General features: G+C 37.7%; 1 protein-coding gene across 2 annotated transcripts in view; it reads right to left on the reverse strand.

Annotated features, from left to right (window-relative positions):
* Positions 1-5,898, reverse strand: part of LOC149781031 (uncharacterized) — a 146,496-nt gene extending 140,598 nt beyond the window's left edge. For both annotated transcript variants that reach the window (XM_089938166.1, XM_089938165.1), the window contains exon 1: positions 5,714-5,898. In XM_089938166.1, the coding sequence (XP_089794292.1) occupies positions 5,714-5,767 (54 nt within the window). In that variant the 5' untranslated portion in view covers positions 5,768-5,898. The remainder of the gene's footprint in view (positions 1-5,713) is intronic.
* Positions 5,899-21,755: the final 15,857 nt, after the last annotated feature.

Consider the following 21,755-nt stretch of genomic DNA (forward strand, 5'->3'; position numbering starts at 1 on the left):
TCTCAACACACAGATCATGATGAAATACCAACTTATCTCAACACAGATCATTATGAAATACCAACTTATCTCAAACACAGATCATGATGAAATACCAACTTATCTCAACACACAGATCATGATGAAATACCAGCTTATCTCAACACACAGATCATGATGAAATACCAACTTATCTCAACAGATAATAATGAAATACCAACTTATCTCAACATACAGATCATGATGAAATACCATCAACATGAAGGCAGGGATCGTCCTGGGCTTCACCAATGTCGCAAATTGCGATTTTTTTTTCCCTTATTGGCAACAAAAATATCTCATCTGGCGATTTTTTGGCAACATACTTTTTGGTTATTTAATTTGTACATACAATCATGGATTTGGACTCAATAAATTAAAAGCGAGAACGAAAGGAAGCCACAAACTTGACTAAGCAATGTATTGGAATCAATCTGTTACACAAACGATCCTTTGTTCGTATTGACAAACCCATCTTTACAGTGCATTGTTACATCATAATCTGCTTATGCTGACATCTGGGCTGAGTACTGTATGCTGCGATACAGTCAATCATGCTACCGCACTATACCTACAACTGACCGAATAGAACAGATACAACTGTATGGATAATCCTTCTGTGTTTTTTTTTGTTGTTTTTTTTTACCTATACCAATACAATAGTTTTGCTGAACCTTCATAGAAAACTGATAACCTTTGAAGTACCGACTGTGTATAAATACAAAGCAAATGGAAAAAATCTCAATCACAATTATATATGTCGCCAGTGCAGCATTTTACTCATTGATCTTTTCCTTTTGCCATCAATTCCGTGTTACGGCTGCAGAGACTTAAACTCCGCAACAAGAAATAGCAAAACAAAAAAAAAAAAAAAAGTTTTGCATAATTAATAATAATTATTTATTTCTCAAAATACAGGAGTGAAAGAGTCCCTAACTTTGGTGTGAATTTATGCTTATATATACAGTCCAATATTGCGCGGTGTTGACTCGTGCCGTGTAAGTTTCATTCGTGGGAATGGAGATCCTATTTTGCTTGTCGAGAAAATTTATACAGCTTTCACTGATCATTCTTGCGATTTAGGAAGCAATTCACTACAAGCTTTGTGAAGCTAGCCATGGGGGGGTGGGGTTGCTGAGAGACTACTGGTGTCACCTGTCGGCACTGTAGACTGTGAACGTGGATTCAGTAAGATGAACCTCATAAAAACTGACATCAGAAATAAGCTCTGCTTCTCATCTCTCGAGAATTTAATGAGAATCAGCATGTACAGATGTGAAAAATTACACTTTGAAACTGCATTCAACAAGTTGGCAGCCCTAAAATCGCGACAGATCTTCATGTAACACTTTGTAACATTTTGTTAATGCTTGTTGTAATTAATGTATTAACTAACCCATCTTTTGTAATTTTCATTGCCTGTTACATTAATAGACTAATTTAACACCTGGAAAAATGTACACTACTTGTTTTGGCGACACTTTTTGAAAATTGGCGACAAAATATTGAGGTTGGCGATTTTTTTGGCGACAGCTTTTTAAAAGCCAGGACCATCCCTGTGAAGGCATAGTCATAAATCCCAGAGCAGAGGTTTTGGACACAATTATTCATAATTTACCAACTAAGCATGCAGAATTTACCAAATGAATATGCAGAATTTACCTTACTGAGCATACAGAAATAGTTGGAAACCTCACTGGCTGTGAGGCCCTCATCAGCAGAATGTGAACAAAGGTTCAGTGACCAATATCACAAGTATGAGGGACTGAATATTTAATTTTTCTGGACATGGCGTGTTTGTTAAAAATAATAGTAAGAAATGTAACCTTGTTGAACGAGTGGATTTTTAAGTCAGGACAAGTGAATTTTTTTAAAGATACTTTTCCTGGGCCAGTCTCTGCAAAACTGATTGTTACTGGCACAACTGGACAAAGATTGACATCAGGGCCCAGAGGAAAACATTGCACCATGTGAAATATTTTTTTGGGAGGAAAACAAACATTTCAGTTTAACACGATTTTTCTTTATATCTTTTCACATTCAAAATACTGCATTTTCAATATTCTGTCAAAATAACAGTAAATAAAATAGGGCCTTCATGGGTGCAAGGAACTGGAGTCTTGTGACTTTTTTTAGCCACTTGCCCTCGGACCTGTGTCTGAACAAATTGTTTTTGGATGAAAACAATGCTAATAAAACGTTCTAATATGCCATCATATGAAATGATCTGTGAAACTTGGACTACTTTATGGATGGAGAATTTACCATTATCTGCACCCTTTAGTTGCGTTATCTTCTGCCACTCACTGTGTTATCCATGTGGCATTACTCCTGTCTAATCATGAAAACGCTAATACTGGATTAAAATAACCTGTATAAGCAACTTGTTACATTTCTGGAGGTCAACAGGACACAAATTTTGTCTGTAAATGGAAAACATTCCAGCGCAGATGATTCATGTTTTGGTGTTTCTCAAGGCTCTATTCTCAGCCCCATCCTCTTCATTCTACACTTAACCACTCTTGAGTGTCATAGATCAACATCTGCTGTCTCACCAACTGTGTGCTAATGACATACAAATATACAAATCTAGCTGCCCAACTGAATTTGAGGCTACCCTCCAAGGTACAGAGAATGTGAAGTCATGGATGACATGTAAAAAGCTGCAGATGAGTCATTATGACCTCATTAAAATCCTTTACTTTTACATGGATGACAGATGAGTCATTATGACCTCATTACTTCAAACAGTAAGTGTATGTATCAGCAATACCAACATTAAATTCAAACAAGCCAGTGCAAAACTTGATCATACCCTCTCATTACACCAACCTGTCATGAGCATATGTAAGGCTTTATATCTGGAACTGAGATGCATCAGTTCCATTTGCAATTTTCTTTCAGTTGATGCCATAAAAATATTTGTGTGTTCTTTAGTCTTTGAAGACTTGACTATTGTAATTCACTTCTAACTGGTTCATCTCACTATCTACTACTGAAACATCAAATATTTCAATACACAGCAACTTTGATTCTCTTTAGAGTACAAAGAACTAAGCATACCTCCCCCTGCTCTGTAACCTCCAGTGGCTACCTGTTAAATCCAGAATCAAACACAAAATCTATCCACTATGTTATATTCTGTTGAATGACTTCAGTCCAGTATACCCATCTGACCTCATCCATGTGTATACCCCATTTAGAAACTTACACTCCTCTTTCAGTACTCGTATTCTCATTGTTCCCAATGTTAAAATGAAGTCATACAGATAATGTTCTTTTGCGTGCCAAGGCCAAGCTAAGTGAAACGAATTATCCACTGAACACAAGGACACTGTGATCTCATTTATGAATGTACTTATAACTCACATATTTATACTAAAATAACAGACTTAAATGCTTAAAAATGTTTATTTCCTTAATTATTGTGAGCATACTTTTGTTCTGTAATTTCATGGTGTTTGTTTTTGTAATCCTCTCATTGCATTATGTTTTTATGTGCTATGTAATGATGTAAAGTGCTTCGAGCTTCAATAGACTAGGCGGTGTACTTATTATCATTATTATTATATCATTATTATTAAATTAAACAAAGAAGGAATGAAGAAATATACCAAACACCATATGTACAAATTAAGCTAATTCAGAACAAATATGTTAATTACTAAAAAGTGCTAAATGCCTCAATAGTTGATCCTAAGGAATAAATATGTGTTAAATGTGGGCTCTTTAGAAATAGAAGAAGAAAAATGTAATCTTGGTACATGTATGGTACCTAAATACATGTAGCTATAGACTGCAGATCAGATCTTCTGTTAAGATGGATTCACACAGCTTTAGGTACTGATACTCAAATATTGATAACCAAATGCAATTTTCACCTTTTGTTTTTGTCTTCCTTCTGTTGGCTCATTTTCATAAAAAGTCCATTTTCTAAAATATGAAAACAGACCTCACCAACTGATTGTAACGAGTCAACATAATTTTCTGCACTCTTTTTAAAAGCCTCATGTATACTGTAGAATTCACAGATACTTAAACAACTCATTATTATGGAATATTGATCATGTGACAAAACTGACATAGTCTCTGAGAAAAATTTGATTACACTTATGACCAATATACACTTCATCACCAATTTAATTTAAACATCATTACAACAGAATTAGGCATCGTTTATTTGCCAATCAGTTGCAGGTGCTTACAAACACTCAAAAGAAGTATGTCAGAGTGGTATTTGGAAGGTCAGTCATTTATGGAAGATAAGGATTAATTGTTAATCTGTCATACTACCTTCATGAATGTTTTCTTATATCTAGTCTTTACCTATTCTTCAAATTGGATACAACTCACCTGAATATGAAAAGGAGAAGCGTCATGGGGGAAAATGAGTTGCATCACAAAGACGCACTACTGGGAGAAAAGCATGTACTTTGTGAATTCCATGCATATTAGGCCCAGATACTCGGGTCCCAGAGAGCTCTGATCACTGTTAACTCTTACATTCTGCTAGACTGTAAAGTATATATCAATGTAGTCATGTAGGTGCTATTACTAACAATCAACAAAAAATACTAAAGTATCTTTATTCATTTTTGATTGTTGAGTAATTTACACCTTGGATGTCATCACAAAACATCCAAATGAAAATAATCAATTGCTATAGTCTTTTACAACGGCAGACTGGCACTAAATTGGGTTTTAAAAAAATGCAGACTTTTGGTATACTTATTATCAGTAGAGCCTTGAGCAGTTACTTTTCTCCAACATGCAATGCTTTCAATGTGACATCATTAATTACAACATTCAATCTGGTTCCCAGTGGGTCATACTTTATGGTTATCTTCATCTCATAATATTGAAATACTTAATTGCGAGGGCAATTATATAATGATCTTCCAAAGAATACTGATTGATGAGGAATGACAAAAAAGTGAATAACCTCCACTTTTAAAAGTATGTGTAAGCAAATTCTCAAAAATTCCAACTATAGCTTAAATATTACAGAATACCCACATTATAAATGACATGTATGACTTGTACTTTAGGCCTGTGTTGGGTTACACCATTCATAGGTACATGCAGAAAAATATAACTATATTTTAAGCTCAAACAATGGAATGGATTGGTTTGTTTTTGCCCAATATTAACAATTATACCCACCCCTCCCCAAGTATGACATAAGGTAGAGGTTCTGCATCAGTTGCTACATGGAACCAGTTACTGCACAATGGTTATTTATCCCTATTTCTGTTGAGAATGTTCTTATTCTGCAGATATAAAAAGTTGTCTCCTTAAATGTAAACATCGGTACCCAATTTATTACGCTACGCGAAGTGTAGCTTGAAATATCAGTGTTGAAATTAAATAGGTCGCACAAAAAGAGACAGAAATGTACTTTCTTGAAGAATTATACAGTACATGTATGATTTATTTTTCTTCTGTCAACTGTAAGCAATACGAGCCCAGGTACAGAAAAAAAAATCCCAAGCAAATGCGACAGGGGGACATAGAGAAAACACTTTGCGATTCAGAATATATACATCTCTCATAGGGTATATATATATATATATATATATATATATATATATATATATATATCCGTGAGCCACTTAAGAAACTTGCAACGCAGTGACCATGCGTTTCCTTATTTCAAACCTACAATTTAATGAAAGCTACAATTTTGTTACAGTACCTCGTTTTCTAATTGCTGTAATACTAATGTTCCAAGCTTCATTTTGATCTGCATTAGAAATAATTGCAACAAAACGCAATTTTCAAGCCAAACTTCATTATTAACTTCAGGAAACTATCTAACGGATGATATCCTTGACGCCATCTTAGAATATTCGGCTAACCTTCCATCTTGACCCTTTTGCATCATTTCATCGAAACAAGTAACTACAAGCTTTGCGCTGTTGTCGCCCCATTGGTTAACAAATCATTTAAGTGATCATGTGACTCGGTCTCTGACTTGGGCAATATATGTTTAATTCAGGCAATTAAATTATCAGCAGAGGCAATTAAATTATCAGCAGGTGCATACTGTTCAGCTGTATCAATACTTCTTCTTCCAAAAATGTTTTTGTTTGAGTGCAGAGGTGTAGTCAATGTTCTTAAATTAGGGATCAAAAATGTACCACGACCTGAACTATCATGATTGTTAAAAATAGTGTCATGATTCATCATCATCATCATCACCATCATCAAAAAACGACAAAGAAGACAAAATAAAAACCCAGCAACAACAACTACTGATGCAACCACTATTCCTTTTATTATATTATTCCTATTACTGCAGTTACGTTTAGCTTCAATCTTAATTCGGCATGTTGTAGCCGAGTGAGACAAAATGTAAACTTAGATAATTTCACCTTCATACAGCTTTTCTAAAAGCAAAAATCATAATCGATTTGAGGGCAGCAAAATTCCAAACCAAATTAGATTGCTTTGAACGATCATACTTAAACGACACAAGTGTCTCTAATAAACATGTATTTTCCTGCTGAACTTTGTATTCTTCCGTCTGAGTAGTTAGAAAACCGTTATGTCCTGACACACTTACGTCCAAACCAATAACCATGATGTGACTGGCTGCCTGATCCATGAACTATAGTCCCTAATACAAATGTGTAACATAATATACCACGGTGATATTAAATGTTACCTCCCCATCCAATTAACGAACTTGATATTTATTTTCCTATTGATGATATGTAAATTAAACAAATTGTCAAAATTGATTTTGAAGAGAGCATTGTTATTGAACTTATTGCTATTGAACTGTTATTGAACTTAAACTGAACTGATACTATAAACAGATTTTTTTTTACTGTGGTATAAAAGCTATGTAATTTCTATATATATATATATATATATATATATATATATATATATATATATATATATATATATATATATATAAAACTGAGGCTCACAATAGTATGTGTAGGTATGTGATACACTGAATATGTGATATTATAAAATGCTGAATACAAATAATATAGAATTCTTATCATTTCTTCCTTATCAATTCTTGATTATATTACATATTCCGTGTCTTCAAGATAAAGCTAAGTATTCTTGTAAAAAAAAAAAATCGCAACACTATTCAGACAATGTAGTTGGCAGAGGCGTAGCTATGATATTTTGCGCCCGGGGACGAACTATAAAATTGGGGCCCCAGCCCCCTCCCCGTTTAATCACATTTTTGAATATTACCCTTGTTTACTTATTATAACGTAACGTTGTAAGCCTCATTTGGCGCCCCTGTACCTTGGCGCCCGGGGACATATGTACCCCCCTGCCCCCCCCCCCCCCCCAGCTACGCCTCTGGTAGTTGGAGTGCCTGTCAATCAAACACATCACAATAACAGTCAGCTAATCTTATTTTGGTACAAAATATCACCTACAATCTATTATGCACAATACCATATAGAAATCCCGAATTTAAAGCTAGCTTTCAAACACAGGGAACTGAAATAGGGGCATCCTAACTGGACAGTTAGCTGGGAGTCTAAAAGCAATTAATTTTGACATGAATGAAATTCACACTCGCAATAAAAAGTTGATGACAGATTCATGTTACTTTGATGTTGTATTCTGGCGGCAGCTATCGGTCATCTCATTATAAAGAAGTTTCATATAAAGAAGTTTGCACATCATATAAGGAAGAAAGCACAGCATATAATGAAGTTTGCACATCATACAAGTACAAAATCACAGCATATAATGAAGTTTGTACAAAATATAAAGAAGTTTGCACATCATATAAGTACAAAAGCACAGCATATAAAGAAGTTTGCACAGCATATAAGTACAAAAGCACAGCATATAAAGACGTTTGCACATCATATAAGTACAAATGCACAGCATATAATGAAGTTTGCACATCATATAAGTACAAAAGCACAGCATATAAAGAAGTTTGCACATCATATAAATACAAAAGCACAGCATATAAAGAAGTTTGCACTGCATATAAGTACAAAAGCACAGCATATAAAGACGTTTGCACAGCATATAAGTACAAAAGCACAGCATATAAAGAAGTTTGCAAAGCATATAAGTACAAAAGCAAGGCATATAAAGACGTTTGCACATCATATAAGTACAAAAGCACAGCATATAAAGACGTTTGAGCAGCATATAAGTACAAATGCACAGCATATAATGAAGTTTGCACATCATGTAAGTACAAAAGCACAGCATATAAAGACGTTTGCACATCATATAAGTGCAAAAGCACAGCATATAAAGACGTTTGCACAGCATATAAGTACAAAAGCACAGCATATAAAGAAGTTTGCACAGCATATAAGTACAAAAGCACAGCATATAAAGACTTTCATCAAATCAACGACCAAAAGAGTAAGTTTTGTTGCCACTTTCGCCTGTGAATTATGCTTTCGTATGACTTTTAGCAAATATTTGACCAGCAGGTCGATCTGTGCTGACTCATCCATCTTCTTGATCGTTTGAGAGTGGAATGAATACTCTGACGCTAAGACACTCTCCTTATATACAGGGACCTCCTGCGTATGAAACCTAGTCAAATGTAATTTTGCAATAAGATGAAACGATTTCATTGAGGAAGTAAAAGGCAATGATGTACCGTATCGCCTCACACAGAACCTGAAGTGTTAGCTCAGATCCGTGTCAGCGATTTCGAAGACGACATAACTGAGCTTTCATCAATGCTCGCCAATTATGCCACAAAACCACGAGTCCTGATTCACGCCAAAAGAAATTTCGTTCGGTCCACAAAAAAGAGTGTTACATCTGAGAAACGCAAAAAAGAACTTCCAGGAAACTGAGAACGACGGCTTACACCTACAACGCGAAATGTATGAGTTCAAGTAGTGCGTAAAACTTAGTCAAATTAAATTTTTATAGTCAAGACGAAACGATCTCTTTTCGAAGAAGAAAGCAGACACCAAGCGACAATGGCGATCCGTGTCACACAACACTTTTCAAAATGTATATGATCAGAGGTTTGTTCTAGCGATCTGCACGGTTAAATTAAATGTTGATGTATTTTGTAATAAGACGGACACAATTTCCATGGGATCGCCCATGGAACCATTGTTCGTGCATTAGTTTAATTTTTTAAAATATTTTTTTTATATAAATCGCCTATAGGATAGACCCAGTAAAGCATGGCCATTCTCGTCACTGTGTGAGTAGCTACTCAAGTCAATTCGAAGTGAACGCGGTAAGAAAATAAGTATAGCCAATGAAGTGGCTTACAACGGGTGATGCATTGTTTTGTTCTAGGACTGTGTGGCATAATAATCCCTATGTTCTTGCGTTGTTACCATTACAGTGCAGACAGACTGAAATGTGAACTTACAAGCCCTCTTTGTGTGTGTTGTACCATTTCTTCTTACCACATCAAAATACTGAGCGTCACAGTATTGGTTCGCGTTTTCAAGCTGACCATTTTTTTTATATCTCACTTAAACATTTTAACATAAACACTCACACTCACATCGGTAAAGTCAGAACAGATGTGTTACAGTATTGAGGGGCATGTTATCTTTTTTTTTTTCAAGCTAATAAATTTGGGGCTTGTATGAAGTAAAGAACCGAAAGTACAGTGAAACTCAAGGATGATGACCCAATCTGTCTGTCTATTGATGCGTGTATTTACTTAAGAAGAAATATGACCTCTAAAACACAAAGAGAGACGGCAAGCATGATTAGATTAAACACAACGATGTTTTCCTTCACGCCCGTGTAATTTAGAGCTTCAATCCTCTTCGAAGACAAACTTGGTCTCCTTTTGTAGGGCTTGAAATAATAAAAAACCTGAAAAAATCTTAAGCACTTTGCTATAGATAATTTCATCAACAGACTAAACAACATAAATACCGTTACAACACTAGAAAGCCTTAAATCTTCTATAAACAAAAATGCATAAAAGAATTAAAGATTAATGATAACTAACCAATGAAACCGAATTTAACAAAGGCAATGACATGTGAAGAAATGGCTCTCACTTTGGAAAGGTAGGCGAACGTACTCTGTCATGCACCATCAACTTGAAAAAAAATTATAAAAGAGAGAAACCTGAATTCAAAATTCAGTTGTTTTTTTCTTCAAAATTGTTTCGTTTCTTTTTTCTTTTTTTTTGTTGAACAAATCTAAGCACTAATATAGAGTGGAAAAGGGAAAATGCACATACAAGCTTTGATATTTCTGAAAAAAATGAGGGGATATTCCTAACGTTCATAATCACCTATATATGCTTGGACTTGTCTGTGACTTATCCACAAAACAAGATGTACATATTTCTGGTCAAGCTGCAAGTGTGTGCGTGTTTTGGAAAATGGTAAACATTGGATATACAATTTTCTCGTGACACTTATAAAGTGAAGAGTCTGTGCAAGTGTCAAAAGCCAAAGTCATATAAGTTTTGTATTTTGTACGGCTTGTAAAGATTTCCACTTTAGAAAATGTGAAGTATCACAAGTTATTATCACAAACAGAAGTGGAACATAGGGGCTTGCAAGAAAGAAAATAACCCAGACAGTTGGTGTCATCAAGAGTGCTAGAGACGGTACCCGAACTTGCTTGCTTGCTTACTTGAATTAAAGTGATTTTCGCTCTAATGGAGCATATATCACTGGTTTAATAACGCACCGCGTGATTTTTAATTACTCCTGGGGAAGGAAAGAGAGCCTCATCCCCAGGCTTTTATGTACTCACAGACTACTTTTAAATTTAGCCACTCAGGTGTAGGACTAACTAGTCCTTAACAACCTGACTGAAAGGCTTTAAACATGAGTGGGAATTGTCTCACCACACACTCATTTTTCTGTCCGAGCGTGGTAAAGGAGGAAAAAAGGTGCTCAGAAAGGTGCTCAAAAAGACAGCCATGGGTGTTAAGTACTCAACAAAACGCTAGCCCGTACTTATTTCAAATCAAGTCCCGTTTTTGCTAATAGACAGTAAAAAGTACCAATAATGTGTTAACCACTTGTGCAATTAGTTCAAATCTAACGAGTCTGTTAAATTTCCTACTTCCTAACATATCTATCTAATATTAGTACTTAGTGTAGTGTACATAAAAATTGCCATACTGATCTTATTTAAATTATTATGTCTAAGAGACATATACCAGTTTGGTCACTGTTAGGTTTAAAAAGTTAAGTTTGTTGCGGTGTTCCAATGGGTCAAGTTTGTTTCGAGAATAGTTTAGTCAAGGAGGGATACCAAGCCAAATATGGTTCCCTAGTTAATAAAAAGCAATCTTTTGGAGCCCTAAAAAAGGCTGTTTTTTTCTGTTAGAAGGTAACACGTCTCTCTTTTGCTTTCACGTTCTTTCTCGCACTCCTAGTCTCATGATTCTTGATATCAGGAAATGCGTAGCCATGATGGGCGGCAATGTAAGCAGCGGTTTCTACCAGTTGACTGAGGGGGTATCCAGCGTAGGTTTGTTTGTAGAATTGGGGAAGAACTCTGACCCTAATCCCCATTGAGAAGGTCATGGTTTAAAGGTGTCTAGAGATTTGTAGGCAACGTATTGTATGACTCTAATAAACTACCCTGCTTTGTTGACGTCTAGTCCCATTTCGGTGTACTTCTCAACGAGTGTCAGCGTCCCCCTCCTCCTCCTCAACCGCCTCAATTTCCTCTTCTGGTTCTGATACTAATTCTTTAGTTGAGGTAGATAGTTTCAAGTCCGCTGCTATGGTGTCTGTCGCTGTTATTGTTGTTGTGGTTGTTCTTTCAGCTGAGATTGCCTGCAGTATCGGAGTGAGAAAAGAACATTGCTGTTGTTGTAGTGTTTAACGCCATTTTTCAGCACGCGATAGGCTATACATGGCGGCCAGTATTAATGGTGGAGGAAGAACCCGGGAAAAACCCGGAAAGAACCACCGACCCACGAGAAGCTACTGGCAAGCTTTCTCACATACCCACATTAGCTGAATCCGAGACTCGAACCCACGCAGACAAAGGTGAGATGACAGTGATCCGTAACGGAGAGCGCTTTAGACAACTCGACCACTCGGGCCCCAGAAATTACATTTGAGTTTGCCATACCGTTTGTCTAACATAATTGGCCCTTTGTTTTGCCACCACTCTTTCCGGGGCAGGTTGTTTGTTAGGTATAGTCGGATGTTGACTAGATGTTATTTGTGTTCTCGAGGTGGGTGGAGTGCTAACTGGCTAGGTCTGCATTTCTTGCTCCCGCTACTGTTGCGTATATTTCTTCCCTCCACACCGAGTTCTGGGCCTAATTCTTTTAATTTCGTTGTACCCGAACTTACATTATCCATATTATCACCAACAAAAAAAAAAAACGCACAAACCTAAAAGAAACACTCACTCACTTTTTTACAGAACATTACTATTTTTTAAAATTTTGATAAGCGACGGAAACGAAGGACTTAGAGTCGCACTTTCTAACCAAGATAAAGAAATCATGTGCTGATAGACTCACTTCTGTATTTTTTCTTCTAACTAACTAACATATCATAGGCAATGGAATATTATTTCTTTTCGAGAGCATGGGGTAGCCCTGAATTTTTTTTTTTAACTTGAAGCTATGGCGGTCGCTTAGGTTATAAGATGGCGACCTCCTCTGACGACAGGCTTTCTCACAGGATAAGGTCTGCTTCTTCGGAAAAGAGAAGAAGAACTCTTTGGTCTCGATACAACTGTTGACAAAGCCTCTGTCAGGTTCATGCTGCTGCTGTTGCTGCTCTCTCTGCTGTTTATGAAGTCTGTACTTCTCCATCCATTCTTCTTTCTCCTTCTTGAATTCCTCCTTGAAGAGCTCTTCCTTCAGGTCTTCAGTGACTTTTAGCATTCTCACATTTTCTATCTCTTCTGGCTTCGGTATCAGACTGTGTCTGACCCTATGCAAATTCACGTAGGCTTCGTTTAGCTTAGCTAGTTTGGAGCACATCTTCGTAGGAGGATGAGTTAACAATGGATGGGCAGACTGGAAACTTCCCCGGTTCTTAAAGTCAAAGCGCGGACGTGAAGGAAAACATTACTACACGGTTTTCTAGCCGGAACGTTCAAATAGTGTTATGGGAGGGATAGAGAGAAGTCAAAGAGCATGAATCAACATTCCTATAGCCAAACAAACCACAAAGGCATTTTTTTCTTCAAAACACAACATTTTTTTATTCATACTAACAACAACTCTAACATTTTTTTTTTAACAATAATCCAACACTATAACATCAAACATTTTTTTCAAATACCAAACATTTTTTTCAATTTACAGTCTACTTTAAACAGGGCTGACAACGTTGTGAATGAAATTGTGATTTCCACTGTTGGAAGTCATTAGGCCATTGATGGACACTACGTTTCCTAGTTAGAGACAAAAGATAAGCATACTGGTCACAAAACCATCGATGTACTTTCACATCGTTTCTAGAAGAATGACGAGGATCAAAATGAGTCACTAAATGTTCTAAAGAATAGCCCAGGCTGCAATGATGCAGAAAATACACACAGTACTGTCCACACACCAAGGAATATGTGCCTTGTTATTTCACATTATTGAATCGTGTGGTCTGAGCATTTCTTCCCATAAAGTCAATGATATCGTCTTCCAAAGGGGGCAGTCCATAGGAATCGAAATATTCCACACATCCTTCTTGAACAAGGTAGACGGCTACCCAGTGGGTTCCTGGGAGATGACTGTCGTCCGTGTTGATGACATAAGCTTGATGGTCTTGAGGTTTGCGATGAGGGAGTTCATCTTTAGCACAGACGACAGGATTCCAAGAAGCCGTATACGAACTGTGGTTCAAAAGGTAATAAAGTTCCCAGGTATCCATTTTTTGTTTTTTTTTCTTCTTCACAGGTAATGATAAGTGATCAATTCGATCCTGACTTTTTGCTTGAAAATGTCTGACAAGTAACCGTTTCTTCGCCTTGTCTCCCAACTCTGATCCAACAGAGCTTCGATGCGATGGATCTCTTGAGTTGTTAATGGAGGACAATAATGTTCACGCAAGCCTTTATACCACTATTGTAACACGTCTTCTTCTGAGATGAGACTCCAAGCTTCGTCCAGATATTCGTCCAATTTTTCTTCTTGACTCAGCATCAGGCATTTATCGTGTTGAATTTCACTGGGATGATCGTTATGACATCCATAGCAATCTTTCTTGATCAATTCCTTAATTTTTTTCTGTCAAGACTATAGCATAACAGGAAACTAAATGTGATTCTTGTTCTGGCCATCTAGACTTCATCATGATGACTTCTTCGTCTTTGTCTTGGGGTTCTCCTTCCTCAGGATCTTCACATTCCATGTCCAAAGAATTCCTACTATACAAACATTGATAAAAGTCTTCCATGACTTCTAATAGTCTAGAATGACTTCTCTCAAACTGTTGGTTTATATCGTATTGTCCAATTCAGCATACAGGATGACGTTCACCGTATTATCTGCGCGTAGATTTTCTGCAAACTGAAATTCCACACGCATCTGGCCGGATTTTATAGGGTGAAAATGTCCCTCCTCGCTGTCTTGACTTACAATTCGTTAGAGAACCGTTCTCGAAAATGGAGTTTCACTGTAACTTTCCCTTTGGAGAATGGAATATTTTGTCCCAGATCTCCTTTTATAGCAATGTTGACAGTGTCTAAATACGAGTTACTGACGGGCAAATAGTGAGGATGTACAAATTCACGGTGTACGTGATAGGTGTTTGCACCTTCCTGGTCATTGTTTGTGGTACTATCCACTTTGAAAGGAATGACACGCAGTAACGGAACAGAGGTGTGTCCCACCACGTTGTACTCCACCACATCGGAATACACAAAGATCAAATTAAGTCCTTGGTTCAGTTCTACCGGGTTTCCAAAAGCTCTGTAAAAATCCATATTACTTTTGATCTTGGGGCTCATATTGTTTGCGACCATTTCTGCATGTCCACCCAAAATTTCAAACAAACTACCATTGAACCTGAGGGACAATGTGTCCGTATCTTGAAATTTGATCACGAGACGATGAGCCACTTTATGGTACTCAATCTTCACACTTTTTTTGGCTCTGTTCAGTGCTTTGCCAAAGGCTAAGTTGAACCTGTCCGCAATAGTGTCCACCAAATGTTCACCACTAAAATAATAACCTGAAGGAATTTTCAAGGTGTAGATAATGAAGGCTGGATTGCTGGCTGGTCTTGTGTCCCCTAAAAACCCGATTTTGTTGATTTCTTCCTCCAATTGGGCATTCAGGATTTCCACCTCGAAAGTGTTTTGCTTTTCGGTGATGTTTTTGATTTGTGTTGGGTGAATGATTTCCACTAAAGCCACTTCCCAATGGGCTTCGTGATCTAACTGGATGGTCTGAGGTAATTTGACCGTGTAACAGCACAACGTGTTCTTGGGAAACACCTCCATGGAACTGTCACTGGGTAAGGTTAAGTAAAATTGGTTGTTATTGCTCATAATTCCAGAGTTTGTGGCTCTCCGAGGTGATACTGGAAGTTAGAGGAGTGTCTCCGCCCAAAATGGGGTTGTTGTTGTTGTTGTTGTGCTTGTTGTTGTTCGACTGGTGACTGGCACTGGCACTGGACACTAGGTTCCCGTGGTTCCCGTTCGAGGAGAATTTCAGGGAGGGATTAGGAAGCAGGTAACCGATGTAACTGCTCAATACAATGGTCCACAAGTGTTTGTCTCCTTGTTGCAAACCCAAATTGGCAATGGATGCACCGATGACACAATACACCACGAAGGTTTGGCAGAAAAAGACGATTTGCGTTTTAGGCACACGTTTTCCATACCATACCCACAAGGGTTGTGTTTGTAAATCTTGCACAGAAGAATTGGGTGAAGGAGTGATCGCAGTAGCTGAATCTGTGTGAAAGGGCATAATGGTCACTTCTTTTTATAGTGCGAAGCGTCGATGCAAGAATCAAAACTGGGTGGATATCCTTTCCAACGTACTTTGACTTCTTTGACACGTCGTTTGCCCACTTTACGGTTTCTGCGTTTGACAATGCCTTTGATGTCGTACACGTCGTCTTTTTTGGTGACACGACTTGATTTGAAATAAGTACGGGCTAGCGTTTTGTTGAGTACTTAACACCCATGGCTGTCTTTTTGAGCACCTTTTTTCCTCCTTTACCACACTCGGACAGAAAAATGAGTGTGTGGTGAGACAATTCCCACTCATGTTTAAAGCCTTTCAGTCAGGTTGTTAAGGACTAGTTAGTCCTACACCTGAGTGGCTAAATTTAAAAGTAGTCTGTGAGTACATAAAAGCCTGGGGATGAGGCTCTCTTTCCTTCCCCAGGAGTAATTAAAAATCACGCGGTGCGTTATTAAACCAGTGATATATGCTCCATTAGAGCGAAAATCACTTTAATTCAAGTAAGCAAGCAAGCAAGTTCGGGTACCGTCTCTAGCACTCTTGATGACACCAACTGTCTGGGTTATTTTCTTTCTTGCAAGCCCCTATGTTCCACTTCTGTTTGTGATAATAACTTGTGATACTTCACATTTTCTAAAGTGGAAATCTTTACAAGCCGTACAAAATACAAAACTTATATGACTTTGGCTTTTGACACTTGCACAGACTCTTCACTTTATAAGTGTCACGAGAAAATTGTATATCCAATGTTTACCATTTTCCAAAACACGCACACACTTGCAGCTTGACCAGAAATATGTACATCTTGTTTTGTGGATAAGTCACAGACAAGTCCAAGCATATATAGGTGATTATGAACGTTAGGAATATCCCCTCATTTTTTTCAGAAATATCAAAGCTTGTATGTGCATTTTCCCTTTTCCACTCTATATTAGTGCTTAGATTTGTTCAACAAAAAAAAAGAAAAAAGAAACGAAACAATTTTGAAGAAAAAAACAACTGAATTTTGAATTCAGGTGTCTCTCTGTTTATAATTTTTTTTCAAGTTGATGGTGCATGACAGAGTACGTTCGCCTACCTTTCCAAAGTGAGAGCCATTTCTTCACATGTCATTGCCTTTGTTAAATTCGGTTTCATTGGTTAGTTATCATTAATCTTTAATTCTTTTATGCATTTTTTTTGATAGAAGATTTAAGGCTTTCTAGTGTTGTAACGGTATTTATGTTGTTTAGTCTGTTGATGAAATTATCTATAGCAAAGTGCTTAAGATTTTTTCAGGTTTTTTATTATTTCAAGCCCTACAAAAGGAGACCAAGTTTGTCTTCGAAGAGGATTGAAGCTCTAAATTACACGGGCGTGAAGGAAAACATCGTTGTGTTTAATCTAATCATGCTTGCCGTCTCTCTTTGTGTTTTAGAGGTCATATTTCTTCTTAAGTAAATACACGCATCAATAGACAGACAGATTGGGTCATTATCCTTGAGTTTCACTGTACTTTCGGTTCTTTACTTCATACAAGCCCCAAATTTATTAGCTTGAAAAAAAAAAAGATAACATGCCCCTCAATACTGTAACACATCTGTTCTGACTTTACCGATGTGAGTGTGAGTGTTTATGTTAAAATGTTTAAGTGAGATATAAAAAAAATGGTCAGCTTGAAAACGCGAACCAATACTGTGACGCTCAGTATTTTGATGTGGTAAGAAGAAATGGTACAACACACACAAAGAGGGCTTGTAAGCTCACATTTCAGTCTGTCTGCACTGTAATGGTAACAACGCAAGAACATAGGGATTATTATGCCACACAGTCCTAGAACAAAACAATGCATCACCCGTTGTAAGCCATTTCATTGGCTATACTTATTTTCTTACCGCGTTCACTTCGAATTGACTTGAGTAGCTACTCACACAGTGACGAGAATGGCCATGCTTTACTGGGTCTATCCTATAGGCGATTTATATAAAAAAAATATTTTAAAAAATTAAACTAATGCACGAACAATGGTTCCATGGGCGATCCCATGGAAATTGTGTCCGTCTTATTACAAAATACATCAACATTTAATTTAACCGTGCAGATCGCTAGAACAAACCTCTGATCATATACATTTTGAAAAGTGTTCTGTGACACGGATCGCCATTGTCGCTTGGTGTCTGCTTTCTTCTTCGAAAAGAGATCGTTTCGTCTTGACTATAAAAATTTAATTTGACTAAGTTTTACGCACTACTTGAACTCATACATTTCACGTTGTAGGTGTAAGCCGTCGTTCTCAGTTTCCTGGAAGTTCGTTTTTGCGTTTCTCAGATGTAACACTCTTTTTTATGGACCGAACGAAATTTCTTTTGGCGTGAATCAGGACTCGTGGTTTTGTGGCATAATTGGCGAGCATTGATGAAAGCTCAGTTATGTCGTCTTCGAAATCGCTGACACGGATCTGAGCTAACACTTCAGGTTCTGTGTGTGGCGATACGGTACATCATTGCCTTTTACTTCCTCAATGAAATCGTTTCATCTTATTGCAAAATTAGATTTGACTAGGTTTCATACGCAGCAGGTCCCTGTATATAAGGAGAGTGTCTTAGCGTCAGAGTATTCATTCCACTCTCAAACGATCAAGAAGATGGAAGCGTCAGCACAGATCGACCTGCTGGTCAAATATTTGCTAAAAGTCATACGAAAGCATAATTCACAGGCGAAAGTGGCAACAAAACTTACTCTTTTGGTCGTTGATTTGATGAGAGTCATACGAAAGTGTGTGCTAATGAAGTTTGCTATATCTGCAAAGGTAAATGGGTATTTGTCTCCAAAATACCTGCTTCGTCTAAGAAAGAGAGACAAAAGTAAAGATACCTAATATCGTTGTCAGGAGAAAGGACACTGGAATTCAGAGTGCCCTATGAGAAAAGAGAAGAAACAGAAACAAGACGAAACAGAGAAGAGGGATTCAGAAGAAGAAGAAGAAGAAATTGAAGATGATGAAGAACTTGTGCCAGTAAAGACATGGAAATGGAAAAATTGACAATGTGAGCCGATGCGTTGGCCCTGATGTGAAATTTCATACTACCTTCTAAAAGAGAATAGACCAGAAAGAAAACGTAAGTGTCTCTTGGTCTTGACATTGTATAATAAGGATGGCGTGTTTTGTTTTTACTCACACTTTATGAAATTGTGCTCTTTCGCCTCTCTCTATCCCTCTGGATCATGTTTTAGTTAGAATTGAAATGGAAGGATGTTTTCCTTCACGCACGCTCTTTAGGCATGCAAGTCCGTAAACAATAGTCAGTCTATTCATCCATCATTTTGTGTCTTGATGTTTCCTAAATCACACACTGATGCCATAAAATAACGGGTTAAATGGGTTTTGTAGTGTTGGGAGTGCGGGTGGGGGTGGGGTGTAGGTGTTTGGCAGAGTTGGTCATTGCAGGTGAGGGCTTAGGTGCTTTCAAAAAACTTTTTCTTCTTCACTCTGTGTTGATGGAATATAATGGGTTATTTTCTTCACTCTCTGTTGATAGTATATATATATATATATATATATATATATATATATATATATATATATATATATATATATATAAAGGAATATTTCTTTACTCCGTGTGGATAGTGTATAATGGTTTTCTTCTTCCCTCTGTGGTGTGCGCGTGTGTGTGTGTGTGTGTGTGTGTTAGCGTACGTTGTGTAGATCGTATATTTGGTTGTTTTTTTTTTCTTCCTCCCGAGTGTGGATAGTATATTTGGGGTTTGTATGCGTTAGCGACCTTGTGTGGATAGTATATTTGGGGTTTGTATGCGTTCGCGTACGTTTGTGTGGATAGTTTATTTGGGGTTTGTATTATCTCCCCTCTGTGTTGATAGTATATTTGGGGTTTGTTTTTTTCCTCTTCCCTGTGTGTGTGTGTGTGTGTGTGTGTGTGTGTCTGCGCGCGTATGTTGCGTGTATTGGTCTCTGTTTGTCCCTATAAAACTCACTTTATCCCTATCAGATACACTCTACCTACCTACCTACAGTAGCGCGTATTCAGGTCAGCCACTTGCAACACTGTTGCCATTTATCCCCTAGTGTTCAGTACAGTGACGTCACTGACGCTGGAAATTTTGAGACTATAAATATCGACTTGGGGATTTCCACATTTTGTAGCTATACATATATACTAGAATTCATAAACAGGAACGTCACTCAAGCTGAGGCTATGAAAAGATAGTGGGATTTTCCAAAGGAAAAACCCACAAGTTGGAGCTATAAATAGATAGTGGGATTTCATAGGAATTTCAGCTGATTATAGCTATAAATAGATACATGGGTGTTTATCCACGATCGTCACAGAAGTTGATATTGTAAGTAGTTACTAATTTTATCCATTTTAGTCTAAACCATTGTAACTTAATTTTCGGGGATATGTTTATTTTCCTTTAAATTCTGGGACAATTTCGTCATTTTAACGTTACTTTTAGTCACATCCATTTTGTCGTTGAGCATTTCCTTGATTATAGCTATTTATAGCATCATTACAATTATGCAAATTTTTGAACACCCCAGCAAGATTTCAGGTCTTCGTAATGCTTTATATATAAATCCCACGCTTGTACTAGTGTATGTATGTTTCTGTCTCTGTTGTGTTTGACCTTCTACCATCATTGTCCCTAGATAGTCCCACCATGTTCAATTCCCCTTGACGCTATACAGATCCACCATGTTCAATTTCCATATGTTAAATTCCCTTGAGGCTATATCCCCCAGGGGTTTCCGTAATGTTAAATTTCCCATTGTCCCTAGACAGTCCCACGATCTATTCCCCATGTTAAATTTCCCATTGTCCCTAGACAGTCCCACGATCCATTCCCCATGTTAAATTCCCATTGTCCCTAGACAGACCCACACTATAGTCCCCTGTTCCATTCCCCTTGTCCCTAGACAAGCCCAAACTCTATTCCCATGTTAATTTCCCTTGTCCCTAGACAGACCCAAACTCTATGTTAAATTCCCATTGTCCCTAAAGTGACCCACGATTTTTCTCCATGTTAAATTTCCATTGTCCCTAAAGTGACCCAGGGGTCTTTTTAATGCTAAGTCCCATTGTCCCTAATGTGCCCCCCTTTACTACTGACGAAACTGCTTTGTGATAGGTAGTATTCAGCTGGCATGCTACTTCCTGTGTTGACCCTGGCATGCTACTTCCTATGTTGACCCTGGCATGCTACTTCCAGTGTTGACCCTGGCATGCTGCTTCCTGTGTTGACCCTGGCATGCTGCTTCCTGTGTTGACGCTGGATGTGCCGTTGGTCCAACCACAATTCGTCATGGTTTTGCACTCCAACCTGGAAATTGCGGCGCCAGTTATTTCTTATGTTTGCCTATTTCACCCATTAACCCATGTTGAAATCTTTCATATCATGTTTTCAGACATCTTTGAAGAGGACATTTGGTAGTTCTGCTGGTTTTTTGGAATTTTTCTGCAAAGGATGTCCTTTCGAATACGGCCATTTTGTATCCGTGCAAGTGTTTGAGGTAGTGCAATTGTCTCTGTTTAAGGAGTGCTAAGATACATAATATATTCACTGGGCATAAACGTCAGCGCAGGTGGCATTGTCATTCGATGTAGTACCAACTATGTGATGTATGCAGTTGAGATAGAGGCTGTGACGTTTCTTCTTTGGCAATTGTAGGACGTTTTGCGGCCATACATCAGGATACTGAGAACGCCAGGCCTGATAGGTCAACATCTTAGTCGTGATGGCAAGTCTGTCGTTATGCAAGACACGCTTGCAAATCTGCATTTTCGGTGACCGCCCTTCCTATGCGAGTGTTGCTCTCCTCGTCAAGCAACAGGTTGTCTGTCAATGTAGGTCCTATATATGGGAGTCTGCTTACTTCCATCCTGCA

This window comes from Sinohyriopsis cumingii, chromosome 16 (genome assembly GCF_028554795.1).
Source record: "Sinohyriopsis cumingii isolate HCF-2022 chromosome 16, ASM2855479v2, whole genome shotgun sequence".
NCBI lineage: Eukaryota > Metazoa > Mollusca > Bivalvia > Unionida > Unionidae > Sinohyriopsis > Sinohyriopsis cumingii.